Here is a 20,606-nt window from a genome sequence, read left to right as displayed (position 1 = left end):
AAGATGCGGTGGTGGGAGCTATATTTAATTTCCAGGATGACCCTGAACTAACGTTTGGTCTAGCAATTTCTGGTGGTGGATGGCTAAACCAGGTGTATGCCAGAAATCTTTCCAATGGAATTTCAGCTCAAGAATTACTAGGTATCGTGCTTTCCTCTAACCTTAGCTGAGAAATTCCAATAATATAGCCTAAACAATATTGTATTTACATAATAAACACATCAGCAAAAATATACACGGATGCTCCTGGAACCTTCTGTGCCTGGTGTATTCTATTTTAAGTATGGATTTATAATTTAAAATACCTTTCTAATATAAATACATTTATAATATTCTTCAACATTCTGAATCTGGAATAATTTTCAAGCAAGACAAAATAAAGCTGATGACCTCGAATTAGAAGCTGCTAATATGTATTAATGCTCAGTAGAATGAGACCTAAACTTGACTGATAGGCCAAAGGTCATTAATCCCAAGCTAAAGAATTGGAATTAGAAAACAAGATTTGTCGTTAAACACCAAGAACTCATCTCAAATTTCTGTTCAACAAAAAAAAGCCTTAAATGTCAAAATGGCTCATCCTGAGCCACTGTGCACGTTAACAACTATGTTGAATGATCTGCCATAAAATGTGATGGGATAGGGCATTTAACTTCACTAATTAGCACTACTGGGGATTATTTTTTGAGAATGAGATTTTTTTTGTAAATTAAATTTAAGATGTAGTACAATTACACAGAATGACAGCACATGCAAGCCCTTGTGTAGATCTTACTTAGGAGTAATGTAGTCAAGCTGAAATATTATCTCCAACATCCAGGAAAAGCTCATTCAACTGCACTTGATAAATTAAATTAACAAGTGTGGTTTCAAGATAAAGTAGCAAGTGGGAAAGTGAACTGCTCTCTTCCCATCAGCAGGGGAAAAATTCATTATTACTGTACTTATACAGTTTAAGGAGCTACAATTGACAGCAGCTTGCGGTTACTGAGCAACACAGGAGGTTAGACAGTGGGTTTTCATTTCTGGAACCTGGGTTCATATCCAACATAAACTGATGTGATGAAAGTCTCCTTATTCTGTTTAATGGCAGACAGAATCCTACACTGCACTGCCACTAGGTTATTAGCAAATTCTGATGGTACATGAAGATATTTTCATGCTAAATTGAAGGAAAAAAATCTAGTACTCCAATTAGCTTATTGAATTAACTCTTCCAAGCTTGAGCTGTTTCTGAATCAAAAGCGTCACACAAGAAAGATACTGGAACATCCAAAGTGCACCAATTTAAATATAACACTTCCTATAGCGTATTTGTACCAATACACCAAATAAGCCCAGTAAATGAAAATGAGTTTGGGCTGTCCCAATTCAGTTTGTAATAGTCATGTAAAAATCTACCTTTAAGTTAAATGTAATTACTTTCTAAACATTGGCAAAATTATAATGACCAGCTTGAGGTAAATGACGAACATTTTTAAAAAAGGTCTCATTGGAATATTTGATCTACTATTCTGCTATGAATGCAAAGCACTTAAATGACTGGGTAAATGTGCTTTAGGGATTAAAGACGAGTGAGAGTTCAAATGCATTCCCTTACTGCAATCAAATGGGTGTTTTAATGTTCTAATGTCAGTACAGTAATATGAATTGTGCTCAGCATGCTCAAATAAAGAGATGTACAGGTGAAAGACAAGCACAGGTCAACATAGTGTCATGCATGGTTTCAAATTTGACTGGAAGGAAATGTAGTAATTTCATACCCCTGTACTGAACAGGTTAGGTGCAGACACTGACGTAAGACTGCAACCATAGCTGTCCTGATGAAAGAAACAGAGTCCAACTTTAGTCATCAACAACAAAAAATACAGATAGACAATCAAAGTTCAAAAAATATAATTTTAAAAATAAAAATGCAATTGTTCTTAAAATCCTGCAAGAATTAAAAGTCCATTTTACAACAGGATGACTCATTACAAATCAATCTAAAATGACCAAGTGTCCATAAAAAGAATTCATGAAATAGCCATAAATGTGTATAATTAAAATACAGCTTTACTTACATTTTTTGTTTTTATTCGACCTTTAAGCATGACCCGCTACTGCCCAAATCAGCCCAAAAGACAATTCTGAAGCACGGACTTAAGCAGCCTTCCCGAAAGGCTACCTGAGAAGCTTATTGTATCACCCACGCAATGATTCTATCATAGAATGGCAACATCACACTAAATATTTCTACTTTCTGCATAATTTATAATCTTTAAAATGTAATAAAGATTATAAAATGTAATAATTCATCCTTATTCATTAAAGCACACAATAGGCATAAGACAAAATGCAATGTTAACTCATCTAAATCAGATTTTCAAACGGCACTTCAGAAGGTAATTTCATATGATCTACCAATTTGATTGAGGGGGTGGGGGGTGAAATTTGCCAATGTTGCCATTCAGCAGTCCAGGACAAATGGCACCGCCAACCCCTTTGTTCAGGCGCTTGGGAAACCACTTGCCCTGGCTGACAGTACAAATCAGCACACCCACATTGACCTTTGGCTCAAGAGAAGATCAAGTCATGTGAGATTGGACCTAATAAACAATCACTGCTTTCAGCATACATTTGGTGTTAAAATCATTGCCTTTTTTTTGAATAAGTGAATTGCTCTGAATCTGTAAACTCCATACCACTGTACTTCACTGTATGGAGACATAGCTCAAATCACCACTGGGCTACAAATTGATTAAATGATTTGGTCAATATTTTTAAAACAATTCCTTTTGTTAAGTTTTCTTAAATTAATTCTTTATTTCAGTACTACATTGGAAACAAGGAGGAGAGAATCCTACTTAAGTTAAATATCTCAATGTGCAAGAACACTGCAGAACAGAAACCATGTTAGGAATCAATTTGAAATGGTGTCAAACAGTGTTTCGTGCTAAAGTTGTGTATTATGCTATGCATTGTGCTGATGGCTAGGATTGCAAATTACTTATTTTTGTATATGCATTAAATTGTTTCCAGTGCATGTCGACGATCCTGCTGTGAAGAAAGCAGCCTATAAAAATAAAACCTCGAGTGTGAGATAAAATCCATAATGGCGGCAATGGGTCACACAGACTGCCAGTTACATATAAGCCGGGCTATTATGATCATTATGAGCTTTTCTGATAATACTGAAAAAATTAACTCTGAATTGCTACCATAGTCAGTCAGTGCACCAAGGATTATCAAACAAGGTGAAGTAAGCACATCTCACCACTGACAGCACTACTGTACCCAATTGAACCAGCATGTCTTGAGAATTTTACATTTAATGTCTTTTCTGTATTCTTTTGTTTGTCAAACATTGTTTCTGTTACCAGCACTAATACCAAGTCTTTTTGTGCAAAGGCAGCTCTGTTCACCTTTGGGCTACTAATACTGTCTTTGGGAATTGGGACAAAAGGTCTGCAGAATTACACCAATATTTGCAGGGGTCGTTACCCAAATGTTTAAAAAAACCACTGCTCTAAAATGGTTAAGACAATTGGAGTTAAATGATGGGCAGTGAATTTGTAGCCGTCAAAGGGGAGCGTGCAAGTACTGAGAGGAGAACACTTTTTCCCTCTTGCCGCCCAGCATCAGGAATTCCCAAGTCAGTTAACATGCCAGGCTATGCCCCAAAGCAAAGCTCTGCTACTCTAACCTAATAACATGCCTTGAAGCTAGAATAATAGTCTGCTGCAGCAGTAATTTCCATTTTCATGGTACGGCTACTTCACTGGCAATTCTACTGCTTATGTTAGAGGTACCCTCTGGTCAATGTGATGGGCATCTTCAGATCTGACCCAGTGCACTCTAAACAAGTTACCATATGGTCCATTACGAAATTATATTCATCGCTATCTCAAGCTGCTCTACTGTTCTCTGGTTCTTGTTCAATTAATTCCACTGAACATTATCCTCTCTCCCATTCTGTTCTTTCAGTCATGACTTTCTCTACCGATTATCCAAACCTACCCAGTCCTTTGCTGATTATTCCACTCAAAGGCCACTGTACACATCCTCCAGGTCCCTTCTCAATGCAGTGGCTGAATCACGTGGTCTGGATTTCACCATGCTCCTTGATGGAGTATCAACATCTAATTTCTTTCAATTATTCAATGAAGGCTTATGTTTCTTTAATCAAATCAACTTAATGACCTCCGTAACCTCACTATCTCCTACCTCAAATGGGACTCTCACATCTATAATGCTGAAGCTGCCTCTAAGAAACACTTTTGTCCCAAATTCTTCCCTTGCTGCTATCTAAAGCTCAGGTTTGATCACAACATGAATAATACTTTATATTGGAGAGTCTCAAACTCATTACCCACATTTTCTTGGACACAACAAAGCTTGATGTTGAGCCTCTACTTTCCTCCCCTATCTCTTTTTGTCACTCTTAATTTTTATCAATGATATGGGCTGGGGTTTCGATGCATCTCTCTCTCTCTTGCCCCTTTCGGGCACCAAATCTACCACCCTACAAGCTTTTCTCACTGTTTTAGATCAGGATTTATTACATGGACACCTGCTCCAACTAAATTCTTTCCCAGGGCCACAAAGTTTGGAATGCATATCCCCCACTTTACCATTACCATGAAGCTGGGGGCTCAACTTTGGTCAATGAAGAGTGCAGGAGGGCATGCCGGGAGCAGCTGAGGCATACCTAAAAATGAGGCGTCAGCCTAGTGAAGCTACAACACAGGATTATTTGCATGCTAAACAAATTAAACAGCATGCGATAGAGCTAAGTGATCCCACAACCAACGGTTCAGATTTAAGCTCTGCAGTCCCGTCACATCCAGTTGTGAATGGTGGTGGACAATTAAACAGCTCACTGGAGGAGGTAGCTCCACAGATATCATCATCCTTAATGATGGAGGAGCCCAGCACATCTGTGCAAAAGACAAGGCTGAAGCATTTGCAACTATCTTCAGCCAGAAATGCCATCTTGGCATCGTCCTGAGGTCCCCAGCATTACAGTTGCTAGTCTTTAGCCAATTCGATTCACTCCACGTGATATCAACAAATGGCTGAAGGCACTGGATACTGCAAAGACTATGGGCCCTCACAGCATTCTGGCAATAGTATTAAAGGCTTGTAACCTAGAACTAACTGCACCCCTAGCCAAGCTGTCCCAGTACAATTACAACACTGGCTTCTATCAGGCAATGTTGAAAATTGCTTAGGTATGTCCTGTACACAAAAAGGACAAATCCAACCTGGCCAATTATCTCATCTGTCTACACTCCATCAGCAAAATGATGGAAGGATTCATCGACGGTGCTGTTAAATGGCACTCAATTAGCAATAGCCTACTCACTGATGCTCAGTTTAGTTTCTGCCAGGGCCACTCAACTCCTGACCTCATTACAACCTTGGTCCAGTAAGAGCTGAACTCAGGAGGGGAGATGATAGTAACTGCCCTTGACACCAAAGCAGCCTTTGACAGAGTGTGGCATCAAGCCACCTTAACAAACTGAAGTCCATGGGAATCAAGGGGAAAATTCTCCACTGATGGAGTAATACCTAGCCCAAAGGAAGATGGCTATGGTTGTTGGAGGTCAATCATCTCTGCCCAGGACATCGTTGCAGGAATTCCTCAGGGTCATTTCCTAGGCACAACCATCTTCAGCTGCTTCATGACTGGCCTCCCCTCCATACGGTCAGAAGTGGGATACAGATGATTGCACAATGTTCAGCACTGTTTGCGACTCCTCAGACACTGAAGCATTCTGGGTCTGTATACAGCAAGACCTGGATTACATTCCAGGCTTGAGCTGATAAGTGACAAGTAGCATTTGTGCCACACAAGTGCCAGGCAATGACCATCTAACGCAAGAGAGAATCTAACCATCTCCCCTTAACACTCAATGGCATTACCATCACTGAATCCTTCTTTATCAACATCCTCCGGGTTACCAGTGGAGCAGAAAATGAAGTGGACCAACCATACAAGTACTGTGGCTACAAGAGCAGGTCAGAGGCTGGGAATTCCGCAGAGGGTAACTCACCTCCTGACCTCCCAAAGCCTGTTCACCATCTACAAGCCATAAACCAGGAGTGTGATGGAATACTCTCCACTTGCCTGAATAAGTGCAGCTCCAACAATTCTCAGGAAGTTTGACACCATTCAAGCCAAAGCAGTCCACTTGGCTGGCATCCATCCACCACCTTCAACATTAATTCCCTCCACCACCAAGCAAATGGCAGCAGTGTATACCATGTACAAGAGGCACTGCAGCAACTAACAAAAGCACCTTCCAAACCAGTGAACTCCATCACCTAGAAGGACAAGGGCAGCAGACACAGGGGAGAACCGCCACCTGCAAGTTGCCCTCCAAGCTGCATACCAGCCTGATTTGGAACTATAGCACTATTCCTTCACTGTCGCTGGATCAAAATCCTGGAATTCCCTCCCTAACAGCAAGTGGGTGTATCTACGCCACATGGACTGCAGCGGTTCAAGAAGGCAGCTCACCACCACCTCAAGGGCACTATGGATGCGCAATAAATGCTGGCCTTGCCAATCCCATGAACAACTACATAAAAAACTGTAGCCTCCCTCAATTTTTGCTTCATTCTAGGGTACTCTGGCTATTAAACCGTGGCTTGCCAATTCTAACATTTCTTCCTGGTTTAGTTGATCATCTCTTACTTTTGTTAAACTTGTTTGAGTTCTGCACATTGCACCTTGTTTTCCAAATTAAAACTTACCATAACAGATAACACAAGGATAGCTTTATGATGTCATTAGGGAAATGAAGCTTCAAATGTCCTTTATTATTCATTTTATTTAGTGCTTTTCATGGTTCTGTATTTTCACATGGACTTGTAGAGAAGGTATGAATCGATTGGCCAGCAGAGAAACACATTAGATCTCCCTATTATTCACAGCATATCCCTGTCAGGCCTAATTGGATTTTGTAATCATAGAATGGTTACAGCACAGAAGGTGGCTTTTCGGTCCATTGAGCCCATGGCCATTCCCTACAAGAACAATTTAGCTAGTCTCAGTCCCACATCTTCCCCATAGCCCTGTAAACTTTTTCCCCCTTCAGGTGCTTATCTAATTCTCTTTTGAAAATCATGATTGAAATTGCCTCCAACACCTTTACAGGCAGTGCATTCCAGGTCACAACCATTCGCTATGTAAATTTTTTTTCACTTCTTCTTTGGTTTTTTTCACCAATCACTATACATCTATGTCCTTTGATTCTCAATCTTTGTCAATGGGAACAGGTTATCTCTATCCACTCTGTCTAGATCCCTTATGATTTTGAACACTTCTATCAAATTTTGCCTCAACCTTTTCTTCTCCAAGAAGTTTAAAAAATTATGCTTCTAAGAACCTCAGTACAAGATTAATTATACATTTTAATTGGATATTTCAGGCATTAAATTCAGACAAAAGGTATTCAAAATGAACCATTTTTTTCCTCTTGTTTTTGACTTCAATACAATGCCCCCACTTTTTGAATGTTAATACAACTGAAAGATATACAAATACATGGGAAACATTATTTGCCTGCTTCTCATGAATTTAATTATATTTGACAAGGCAATCAGGAGGAATACATTCGACATCAAGGTGTCAGTTTATATTACTCCGCCATTTGACTTAGTAAAGATCAGTGTAAATAAATCTCACTGTAGAAGGGTCATATTAAATTGAGTGCTGGAGTGCACTACACTAAGAGTGGGACAGAAGTTAAACTCAACTTGCACAAAGGAGTCAAAAGAATGCACGAGATAATAGCTGGCAATTGTGGAATTTTCCATCTTGCTATTATCACAAGGAAAGCAATCAGTGTATGATTTTTTTCACACTCTGAAGGCTCTAATTAATTTACTGCTGTAATGAAGTCAAAGAAAAAAATGATCTAATTGTACAAGGCTCCTTCAAAAGCACGACTCTACCATCTAGAAAGAAAAGGCCAGCAGATACATGGGAACACCACTACCTGCAAGTTTCCCACCAAACCCCACACCACTCTGATTTGGAACACATTGCCGTTCCTTCACTGTCGCTGGGCCAAAATCCTGGAACTCCCTCCCTAACAGCACTGTGGGTGTACCTACACCACATGGACTGCAGTGGTTCAAGGAGGTGGCTCACTACCACCATCTCAAGGGCAATTAGGGATGGGAAACAAATGGTAACCTAGCCAGCGACATTTTTAAAAATCCAATTGGAATTTTCAAACAATTGAATCCCAACTAAACACATTTTTTAAGTATTTGTAAAATGCTTATTTTTGTACTGCAAGTTGAGTCAGAGGATTAGTTTATAGAGACCTGCTGCAGGTCACTGAGAAGTCCTGATACAAGCTGGCATTCCAGATGTGTAGTAATGTGCCTAGAGTACAACTGCAACAATGGTTAGTGGCTTCACATGCAGATAATAGTTCAATGGAATAATGCACATAATGCTTATATAAGATAACTAAAAAAAAATACCTAGATTGCAGGAGAAGGATTGCCATCAGATTTAAAATCGTTTTCTTGTTAAGTGGTCGCAAGTGTCACAGAAATTTGCAAAAGCCGTATTTAGCTACTAGCCCTCAGTTTTAGAAATTAAACCTTGTGCTTTCATACACGTGAATTCTTTCAGGTTTTCATGCACTGGTCAAAATAATCCATAAATGTGTGAAGGAATTTTGGCGTATGTACAGCTTAGGTATGCCCCACTTAGGTAGTGCAATTAAGTGTTTTCAAATGTCAATCTTACATTCAAGGCTACTGTAGAGTTTTCAGCTTTTTTGAAGTTGGTGATCAGCTGGTGCTTGTTTAAGCTTGCATGTATGATGCAGCCATGAAAAGTAGGTAGTGGCAGCTATTGGTGAGACATGCAAAAGGAAAACTGACAACAATATGTCCATTGAGAAAGTTGATTCTCTGACTAAACTATAAAGGGAGAATGTTTTATAGACTGATAAGTTTAGGCTCTGGCAGTATCTGGAGATTTGCAACCAAACATTAAAGGTGAAGATTTGCTCAATATGGTGCCTGTGCTTGTAGTATTTGGCAACTGGAGGAAGGTATAAGCAATCAGAACAACAAAATATCACATCCAAACCTCTCGTTACAGCTTTTATTGTAAATTACAGACACACAATATGTAAAGCCAATCTTAAAAATTCAGCCCAGGCATCTGTTTTAAACTATTCTAACCTTAAACCTGCCCTAAAATGAATAAAAAAGATTCTAAAGAGTTGGTAAATAAATCTCCATTTGCTAAGGTTTGCAGACACGCTCCATATCTTTCAATTGAAACCTAGAGCAAAGGCTCAGTTTACACAAAGTATGAGATCTTCAGCCACATCCAATTTTCAAAGCAAATTACCAGCTCAATATTTTAGACTTACATGTATCCAAACCTATGCTGAACTTGACTCACGTCCAGTCATACCGATAGCGCTATAATCTACATCTGTAATAAATTAATAAATTTGTGGTTTCTTCCATAGTTCCTTCATTAGCTTCAATAAAAAGGACAAAGTTTTCTTTTCGAGAGATACTGTATTTTGACTGGAGGTTTATCTGGCTAGTCCAGTTTGGTTTCAGGTCAATGGTAACGCTCAGGATGTTGACAGTGGAGGATTCAGCATGCATTGAATGTCAAAGGGTGACGGTTAGATTCTCTCGCTGGAGGTAGTGATTGCCTGACACTTGTGTGGTCCAGATGTTACTTGCCACTTGTCAGCAGGTCTTGCTGAAGCAGTCCATGTCCAAATGCAGCAAGACCTGGACAATATCCAGGCTTGGGTTGACAAGTGGCAAGTAACATTTGCACTGCACAAGTACCACACAATGACCATGTCCAACAAGACAGAATACAACCTTCGACCTTTGATATTCAATGGCATTACCATCACTGAATCCCCCACGATCAACATCCCAAGGGTTACCATTGACCAGAACCTGAACTGGACTAGCCAAATAAATACTGTGGCTAAAAGAGCAGGTTAGAGGCTAGGAATCCTGCAGTGACTAACTTACCTCCTAACTCCCCAAAGCCTGTCCACTATCTACAAGACACAAGTCAGGGGTGTGATGGAATACTCTCCACCTGTCTGGATGAGTGCAGCTTTAACACTACTCAAACTTGACACCATGCAGGACAAAGCAGCCCGCTTGATTGGCACCCCTTCCACAAACATCACTCCCTTCACCATCGATGAACAGTGGCAGCAATGTGCATCATCTACAATATGCACTGCACAAATTCACCAAGGCTCCTTAGGCAGCACCTTCCAAACCAATGACCACCACCATCTAGAAAGGCAAGGGCAGCAGACACACGGGTACGCCGCCACCTAGAAGCTCCCCTCCATGCCACACAACATCCCGACTTGGAAATATATTGCTCTTCCTTTACTGTTGCTGGGTCAAAATCCTGGAACTTCCTTCCTAACAGCACAGTGGGTGTACCTACACTGGATTGCAGCGGTTCAAGGCGGCAGCTCACCACCACAATCACAAGGGCAATTAGGGATAGGCAATAAATGCTGGCCTAGCCAGCAATGCCCAAATCCCGTAAATGAATTTAAAAAAATTAGTGCCACAAGAAAATACAAAAATTAATGTTTAATTATCGGAATGGTTTTCCCATCAGAATTTAAAAAATACTTTAACTCTCAAGATTTCAGTGAAATGAGAAAAATGTATAACAGATGTAATTGAATCACATGCTTGTGTTGAGGAAATTAAATACTTCAGCCCAAAGGCATAACTTTGTTTTCTGAAGCACCCCAATTGTATTGATATCTGCAGAAGGCAGCAGTTTCATTTAAAATCAAAGTCAAAATAATATTGTAATAATAATACAAAGCAAGAACTTGGTCTCCTTGCCTGTCATAAAATTAGCATGGAATACCACACGAGAGAACTGACTGAACAGTAACAAAGCATGGTTATTAAAGGTCATTGTGTTTTGCACGTAAACAACCCATCAAGAGTCATGCATTCCCCACAACTCTTCCTCCTCAAGCAGTGGGTGGACCTAGCCACATTTAGGAGCGTTTACAGCCAGAAATGAAAATTAAATCAGTTTACTTTTACCCTGCTGGTGTTGTGTTTGTCTTCACCTTTTTTCCAAGGTATCTTACACTCCAGGAGAATCTTCTCAGTGGGGACCACAAAATTGTTTCAAGTAAACTATCCTGAATACCTGATGGGGAGCCATAGATTTCAACCCAGGTCTAGTTGCTCTCAAAAGCAGAAGATTAGGTTGATGGGAGAAGAACATGATGTCTTAGGGATATTAAGTTACTACATTTAAGGGGCTATATAAAAATGTAACTGAGCCAAAGGAGGAGATATTAGGACAGGTGACCAAAAGATTGTCGAAGAGGTAGGTTTTAAGTAGCTTAAAGGGGTAGAGAGAGGTAGAGGTGCGGAATTCCAGATCTAAGAGCTTTAATGGTTGAAGGCATTGAGGAATGTATAAGAGGCAATAACTTGAGGAACACAGAGTTGGAGTGCTGAAGGAGATTACAGAGATAGGGTGGGGCAAGGACGTGGCAGGACCTGAACATAAAGATGGAGTATTTTAAAGTGGAGGCATTGGTGGTCCAGGAGCCGTGTAGGCCAACTAACTCATTGGTGAGATGGGTGAACATGACTTTGTGAGAGTTAGAATACTGGCAGAGTTTTGGGCAAGCTTAAGTTTATGGAGGCTAGAAGATGGGAGGCTGCACAGGACAGTGCTGCAATAGTTTACATGAATGTAGCTTTTAGCAGCAGAAGGGCTGAGGCATGGTCAGCGACAGGCAATGTTACAGAGGGAGAAGCGGACAGTCTGGGTGACAGGGAGAATATGGACTTTGAAACTCAACTCATGTGGAATAGGACAGCAAGGTTGAGCACAGTCCAGTTTAGCCTGAAATATTGGCTTGGGTAGAAGATGTAATCACTCCTGAGGGCATAAAGTGAGCCTTAGGAAAAGCACAGTTTAGAAAGGGGTCTCTTGCGCTGGGTATGTTCATGGCTGATGAATGAACGCTTGAGAAATTGTGCTACTCATACAGAGGAATGCCAAGCCTAAGGATCAACTGGCTATACTTCACGACAATAATGGGGAGACAGTACAGGAATAGTCTGTGGATAAAATTGGCCCCAAAGTCACTGTATAGACAGGGGTAAAAGCAAGGGCAAATCATACAGCATATGGGAAACAAGTATAGAAAGTGTATCTGTGATGTTGTACTTCAGCAGTGGTCAGAGTCTTCAGGGGAGAAATGATTTTTGAAAAATATTGTACAGTCTATGTCAAAATGCAATCAGACCTGGACACTATCCAGGCTTGGGCTGACAAATGGCAAGTAACATGCGTGCCACGCAATGACCATCTCGAACAAGAGAGAATCTAGCCATCGCTCCTTGACATTTAATGGCATTATCATCGCTGAATCCCCCTGCTATCAACATCCCGGGGGTTACCATTGACCAGAAACTGAACTGGACTAACCATATAAATACTGTGGCTACAAGAGCAGGTCAGAGGCTAGGAATCCTGCAGCGAGTAACTCACCTCCTGACTCCTCAAAGTCTGTCCACCATCTATAAGGCACAAATCAGAAGTGTGATAGAATATTCTCCACTTGCCTGGATGAGTACAGCTCCAACAACACTCAAGAAGCTTGACACCATCCAGGACAAATCAGCCCACTTGACTGGCACCCCATACCTAGTTTACTGCCATTAAATATGAAGGACATTTTTTGAAATTAGGCTTTAAAATGCACTGATTCATAGCAAATTGAGTTTGTGGATAAACAAATAAGTTTGAGCAGAAACAAAAAAAAAACTTCCCAAAGTGGATGGACTTCGTGCCCAGATCGTTAACTGCATCCAAAGTGGAAACTACTCCCCAACTTCTTTGCCATTGGCCATCAAATAAAACAGAAACATGGAGATAACACTAAAACCTTTCCACCTACAGAACTATGAGGATAAGTGATCTGGAAACAACTCAAGTACACCTCACAGCATTGGAATTAAAACACTCAGTGCAAGATGAAGAATCATTGCTGTGAAAGATCAGCTGCTACCATCTTACACCACTTTGACTTCAGATAAAGCAACCCTTGCAGCCATGTAAAAGAATTCCACTATACGAGTGCAACACATTATGGAAAAAGCGTTGCAGCACATTTGGAATTCAATTTCTATTGTTTCCTTACCAATGGGTCTTTTAGCTACATGGCAAATTGTGCAGTTTGTCTCCATTTACCCATTAACAATGCTTCAGTTCTGCCGAAGGGCCATGAAGGCTCGAAACGTTAACTGATTTCTTCTCCGCCGATGCTGCCAGACCTGCTGAGTTTTTCCAGGTAATTCTGTTTTTGTTACCCATTAACAATTCTGCTCCTTATTCCAATGATTTTGTTTTTTCAGGAAACATCAAATTTACAATTTTAACTTTTCATGCTTCATGTTTCTATCTATACAAATTTCTGTTAATATTCATACTTTTTAAAACATTTGATGTTATTCATATAAAATATTTATCATTTACGTTTGTCATTGCTACAGCAGATCACAGATTTTGTAATGAAAGCACGTGTAACCAACAGATTAACTTCAAATTACTGAAAGCTATCTACCACAGGCCAGGCAGCGAACAGAACATCTTTAATCTAAGCAAGTATACTCTGCAAGACACATTGGTACACTTAGAATTTTCTTTTAAATGTATACCTGTTGTATTGTTTTGGAATCCTTCTGTGAATTTTCCCTTGGTGGAATTTTCCCAAATAACTTCCAGCCGGGAGCACTAAAAGCAGAAGGAATGGGTTCCTTTGTCTTCTTGGTAAAAAAGCTTCTAAGAAACAAGAGCAAGGAAACACTGATCAGTGATTTCACTCATTTCAGAAAAGTATTAGCAAACATTTCAGATTTGTTCTACATTAACAAACATAGAAGGCAAAATCAAATTGTTTCAACACAGTTCCATGTATCACAGCTTTTGTACCCTGTAAGAGTTTCTTTAAATAATGGATATATATTAGTTTACGTCTTTGGCCCCACCAATGACGTACATATCAAGAATACAAAGAAATGTCATATTACTTGATGACTATACTGTTAAGGAAATCTAAACATATCAAAACACTCATATAGCACTAGGTTTTGACAACTGTAGTAGAGGTCACATAACAAGGAAGAGCAAACCAACAGAACAATTCAAGTTAGTGAAGACAAAGTTTCACTTGGATATAGAACAGATTTTGTTCAAATAAAACTGATTCAGAGGGCTGCATCTGAATCTTGCATCACTCTGGGCAGCCAGTATCAATGAAGTACAAAGGCAAATTTATTTGCACATCAGCTTAAGAGAATGTTATGTTTCTGATCAGGATCTGGGCTCTCAGTTGAATAATTAAAAGATTAGGAGGAACTCTACAGGAAAGGGCAAATATCTTAGCGACTGTAGACCCTTCATGGGTGAAGGCCTACAGAGTTCATGAAGTGTTGCAATATTTCATCATAGTTACAGTAATACACAGGACATAGTGGTCAAATACATATAAAGTATAAAATCATTGGACTCAGTAACAATGTTCATACAGTGCTGTAATTGTGTTCAATTGTAATGACACTGTCTTCATCTGAGCATCAAGACATGCAAACATGCTTAAACAAGGTGAAGTCTACATGCTACACTTTTAATGGTAATATTTATCACTTAAAAGTTGTAAGTTTTTGTTTTATGCACATGCATCAACAATTCATTTTGTTACATATATTCAATCAAGCAACCAATCTACCAGGTAGTCAGATCCACTGCAGCTTTCAAACACAGGATGTTTCTCTTAAACTGAGTATTGTGAATTATTACAGAACTGGAATGAAAAGAAAACCAAAGGAGCATACTGAGTAGTTAGTGTCCATACTTCCTACAAATGTAAAACAGTATAATACAAAAATTCTACCACAGCCCTCAAAGAGATACAGCTGAATGAGATCACAATCTCATTATAGAGTTTTCTGCTATAGCACAGAACAAGCCATTGAGGCATTTTAAATTTCATTTACTCTATATCCATTTCAAGATTCTTGAACATAAAGGGAACTACTCAAACGGCTTGCACAGCACAAGATGGATATTCATAAGGCAGGCAGAAAAGTTTCACTTTGCCATAGCTGAATTCAGCCAATGAAGTTTCCAAAGTGACAATTTTTAAAAATGAATGAACTTGCATTTATATGCCTTTCATATCCCCAGGATATCCCAAGAATTTCATTCAATGAATTATCTTGAAGCATAGTCACTGTGATGGCATATGATGCAGCCAATTTGTACACAACAAAGCCCTAGGAACGTCATGACTGGTCAGATATTCTCTATTTAGTGGTTCACAGCTCCCAGTACTGCGTTAGATAAAGTGTTAGCCAAGATGTTGTACTCAATGTTTAGAACCAGGCTTGAACCCATGACCTTCTGACTCAGCAGTGAGTTTGAAACACATTGACCATATTTATCCACAGGTTTATTTTGGGGAGAGGGTGGGCGGAGAAATATTAAAGTTCCCATTCCTGAACGCTACTCAACTTGTTACTTGTTCAAATTATGCAATTGTTGACATCATGATTTGGCTTGACCACGATACTGCAACAAGAATTTCTCCACCTTTACTGAATAATCCCATCAAGATTCACTCTCCAGACTCCAAACACACAACTGCCAATTGAACAAGCTGCCATCATACTTGGAATCACACTGGAGAAAAGAAGACTATAACTAGTATAAACAATGCGACTAAACCCCAAAAATAACTACAAAATTTTTGGATATCAAACCTAGTTATTTTAATTACATTTTAGTGCAGATTCTACCAATTTTGCAATATGTTCTCAAAACTGTGTTATGAGGCAAAATGCCCCACAGTCATTTTTTTCTTATTCGTCCTCATGTGATCATTTGTTGCCCATCCCCAACTGCCCTTGAGAAGGTGATGGTGAGTACCTTCCGCACTGCTGCAGTCCATGTGATGCAGGTACAACCAGAGTGCTGTTAAGAAGGGAGTTCCAGGATTTTGACCCAGCAACAGTGAAGGAACAGCAATATAATTCCAAGTCAGAATAGTGCGTGGCTTGGAGGGGAACTTGCAGGTGGTGGTGCCTCTTGCGTCTGCTGCCCTTGTCCTTCTAAGTGGTAAAGATTGGAAGGTGCAGTCAAAGGAGGCTTGGTGAGTTGCTGCAGCACATCTTGTATATGGTGCGCACTGCTGTGGAGGGAGTGAGTCTTAAGGTGGGATGTGATTCAAGCTGCTTTGCTCTATGTGAACCTGGATAATATTTTTGGGAATATGGTGGTATTCTGTAAAGAAGGCTGTGTGTATGTGTCCCCATGACTAATTAAATTGGTGTTTGGGGGGGGGGGGGGGCGGTGGAAGTTAGTAAAGACAGCTTGTCTGTGGGAACCGTGAGATGAAAGGTAAAGGTGCTCGTAGAATCGCGCTTTTGAATGCCTCCCTCTGATTTTACACTTTTTCCTTTTAGTAGCTGTATCCAGTCCACTTTCGCCAGTTCACCTCCCAGCTTTGTAAAATTTGTCTTGCCCCAACTAAAAACTTTTGTCCTTTTCCATAATGATGCTAAATTTAACTATTATGGTTACCATCTCCAAAACGGTCCCCCACTGCTACTTCATCCACTTGCCCAGCTTCATTTCCTAAGACTAAATCTAGAATTCTGCCCCCTCTCATTGGGCTTGTTCCATGCCGGCTAAAAAAATTCTTGAATGCAATTCAAGAATTTTGTGCCCTCTGTGCTCTTCATACTGTTTGTATCCGAACTGATATTCGGGTCATTGAAGTCGCCAACTATCACTGCCCTATTGTTTTTGCACTCAGAAATTTGCCTACATAAAAAACTGACTGTAAAAGTTTCTATAGGTATATGAAGAGAAAAAGATTGAAGACGACAAATGTAGGTCCCTTACAATCAGAAACAGGGGAATTTATAATGGGGGACAAAGAAATGGCTGACCAACTAAATACATACTTTGGTTCTGTCTTCACAAAGGAGGACACTAATAACATATCAGAAATGTTGGGGAACACCAGGTTTAGTGAGAGGGAGGAACTGAAAGAAATCAGTATTAGTAGGGAAATGGTGTTGGAGAAATTGATGGGATTGAAGGCTGATAAATCCCTGGGGCCTGATAATCTACATCCCAGAGTACTTAAGGAAGTGGCCCTAGAAATAGTGGATGCATTGGTGGTCATCTTCCGAGATTCTATAGACTCTGGAACAATTCCTACAGATTGGAGGAGAGCTAACGTAACCCCACTATTTAAAAAGGGAGGCAGAAAGAAAACAGGGAATTATAGACCAGTCAGCCTGACATCGGTAGTGGGGAAAATTCTAGAGTCCATTATAAAAGATTTAATAGCTGAGCACTTGGAAAACAGTGGCAGAATTGGGCAGAGTCAGCATGGATTTATGAAAGAGAAATCATGCTTGACAAATCTACTGGAATTTTTCGAGGATGTAACTAGTAGAATTGATGAGGGGGAGCCAGTGGGTGTGGTTTATTTGGGCTTTCAGAAGGCTTTCGACAAAGTCCCACATAAGAGATTGGCATGTAAAATTAAAGCGCATGGGATTCGGGGTAGTGTATTGAGATGGATAGAAAACTGGTTGGCAGACAGGAAACAAAGAGTAGGAATAAACGGGTCTTTTTCCGAATGGCAGGCAGTGACTAGTGGGGTACCGCAGGGATCAGTGCTAGGACCCCAGTTATTCACAACATATATTAATGATTCAGATGAGGGAATTAAATTTAATATCTCCAAATTTGCAGATGACACAAAGCTGGGTGGGAGGGTGAGCTGAGGGGGATACAGAGATGCTTCAATGTGATTTGGACAAGCTGAGTGAGTGGGCAAACGCATGGCAGATGCAGTATAATGTGGATAAATGTGAGGTTATCCATTTTGGTAGCAAAAACAGGAAGGCAGATTATTATCTGAATAGCTATAAATTGAGAGAGGGGGATGTGCAATGAGACCTGGTTGTCCTTGTACACCGGTCGCTGAAGGTAAGCATGCAGGTGCAGCAGGCGGTAAAGGCGGCAAATGGTATGTTGACCTTCATACCCAGAGGATTCAAGTACAGGAACAGGGATGTCTTGCTGCAATTGTACAGAGCCTTGGTGAGACCACACTTGGAATATTGGGTGCAGTTTTGGTCTCCTTATCTGTGGAAGGATGTACTTGCTATAGAGGGAGTGTAGTGAAGGTTTACCCGACTAATTCCTGGAATGACGGAACTGATGTATGAGGAGCGATTGAGTCGATTAGGATTATATTCACTGGAGTTCAGAAGAATGAGGGGGGATCTCATAGAAACCTATAAAGTTCTAACAGGACTAGACACAGTAGTTGCAGGAAGGGTGTTCCTGATGGTGAGGGAGTCCAGAACCAAGGGTCACAGTCTGAGGATATGGGGTAGACCATTTAGGACTGAGATGAGGAGAAATTTCTTCACCCAGAGAGTGGTGAGCCTGTGGAATTCGTTACCACAGAAAGTAGTTGAGACCAAAACATTGTATGCTTTCAAGGAGTTAGATATAGCTCTTGGGGTGAAAAGGATCAAAGGGTATGGGGAGAAAGCGGGAGCAGGCTATTGAGTTGGATGATCAGCCATGATCATAATGAATGGGGGAGCAGGCTCGAAGGGCCGAATGGCCTACTCCTGCTCCTAGTTTCTATATTTCCTTTTCTAACGCCCTTTCACTATTTGGGGGTCTATAGTACACTCCTAGCAGTATGGCTGCCCCTTTATTTCTGAGTTCAACCCACATGGCCGCATTTGAGGCCTCATTTAATATATCATCCCTCCTCACAGCTGTAATTGATTCTTCAATCAATAATGCTAAACCCCCACCTTTTTTAACCCCTTCTCTATCCTGCCTGAAAACTCTATATCCAGGGATGTTGAGCTGCCATTTTTGCCCCTCTTTAAGCCAAGTTTCCGTTATAGAGATGATATCATGCTGTCGCACATCTGCCTATGTCCTCAGCTCATCAGCTTTATTTGCCATACTCCTTGCATGTACTCATTTACATATATGGACTACAGTGGTTCAATGCGGTGGCCCTTCACCACCTTTTCAAAGAGCAATTAGGGACGGGCAATAAATGCTGGCCTAGCCAGCAATGTCCACATTCCATGAACAAATGCGGAAAAAAAAAACCATCCCCCCTCCAAGGCCTCATGCCACTGTTGTGCAAGCTAGGTAGGACAGCACTTGCCTGGTCCCATTCTTATATAATCATAGCCAAAGAATCAACTGCATTGGTTTCTCTTCCCACTCCCATAATGCTACCTCTGGTGTCCCTCAAGGAGCTATCCTTGGCCCCCTTCTATTTCTCATTTATATGCTGCCCCTCAGCAACATCATCCAAAAACACAGCATCAGTTTTCACGTGTGCCGACAACACCCAGCTCTACCTCTCTTGAAGCAGTGACAGTGGGAGAGCATTTTGGTGATAGTGATCAGAATTCAGTTAGTTTTAACATGATTATGGAAAATGGCAAAGATAAAACAGGAATTAAAGTCCTAAACTAGGGCAAGGTCAATTTTACTAATCCGAGGAATAATTTAGCAAAAATGGACTGGAAAGAGCTACTTGAAGGTAAATCATTATCAGAGCAGTGGGAGGCAAAGGGGAGGTTCAAGAGGTTCAGAGGAAACATCTACCCACAAAGAAAAAGGGTGGGATGGCCAAATCTAGAGCCCCATGCATGTCCAGGAGCTTACAGGGTAAGATAAGGCAAAAAGGAAAGTTTATGTCAGACACCAGGAGCTCAATACTACAGAAAGTCAAGGAGTATAGAAAGAGGAGGGGTGAAATGAAAAAGGAAATTGGGAAAGCAAAGAGGGCAAAAAAGAATACTGGCAAGCAAAATCAATGAGAACCCAAAGATGTTTTATCAATACATTAAAAGTAAGAGGATAACGAAGAGTAGGGCCCATAAAAGACCAGAAAGGTAACCTGTGTAGAGGCAGAGGATGTGGGTATGGTTCTTAAAATGAATACTATGCACCTGTCTTCACAAGAGGGGGACAATGCAGATATTGGCGTTAAGAAGGAGGAGTGTGAAGTATTGGATATGATAAACATTGGGGGAAAGGAAGTATTAAGGGGGATTAGCATCCTTGAAAGTGGATAAATCACCAGGGCCGGATGAAATGTACCACTGGGCTGTTAAAAGGATCCAGGGAGGAAATAGTGGAAGACCATCACTTTCCAATCCTCATTGGATACAAGTGAGATGCCGGGGTATTGAAGGTCTGCTAACGTTGTACCTTTATTTAAAAAGGGAGCGAGGGATAAACCGAATAATTACAAACCAGTCAGTCTAACCTCGGTAGTGGGCAAATTATTGGAATCAATTCGGAACGACAGGATAAACTGTCACTTGGAAAGGCATGGATTAATCAGGGACAGTCAGCATGGATTCGTTAAAGGAAGGTCATGTCTGGCTAATTTGATTGTTTTTTTTGAGGAAGTAACAAGGAGGATTGAAGAAGGCAGTGTAGTTAATTGGTCTACACCAGATTT

At 40.5% G+C, this 20,606-nt stretch overlaps 1 protein-coding gene across 5 annotated transcripts in view; it reads right to left on the bottom strand.

The window, feature by feature from the left end:
- tbc1d12b (TBC1 domain family, member 12b) overlaps positions 1 to 20,606 on the bottom strand; it is a 114,050-nt gene that overhangs the window by 39,051 nt on the left and 54,393 nt on the right. For 2 of the 5 annotated variants that reach the window (XM_078565998.1, XM_078566000.1), the window contains 2 exons: positions 13,729 to 13,849; positions 1,764 to 1,820 (listed from right to left, as the gene is read on the bottom strand). In XM_078565998.1, coding sequence (XP_078422124.1) covers positions 1,764 to 1,820; positions 13,729 to 13,849 — 178 coding nt within the window. Of the gene's footprint in view, positions 1 to 1,763; positions 1,821 to 13,728; positions 13,853 to 20,606 lie in introns of all 5 variants that reach the window. The other 3 variants (XM_078565996.1, XM_078566001.1, XM_078565997.1) reach the window with 2 other exon arrangements.

This window comes from Cetorhinus maximus, chromosome 20 (genome assembly GCF_964194155.1).
Source record: "Cetorhinus maximus chromosome 20, sCetMax3.hap1.1, whole genome shotgun sequence".
NCBI classification, from domain to species: domain Eukaryota; kingdom Metazoa; phylum Chordata; class Chondrichthyes; order Lamniformes; family Cetorhinidae; genus Cetorhinus; species Cetorhinus maximus.
Note: the sequence above shows the minus strand (reverse complement) of the source record. Positions and strands in the feature narration are given on the sequence as shown.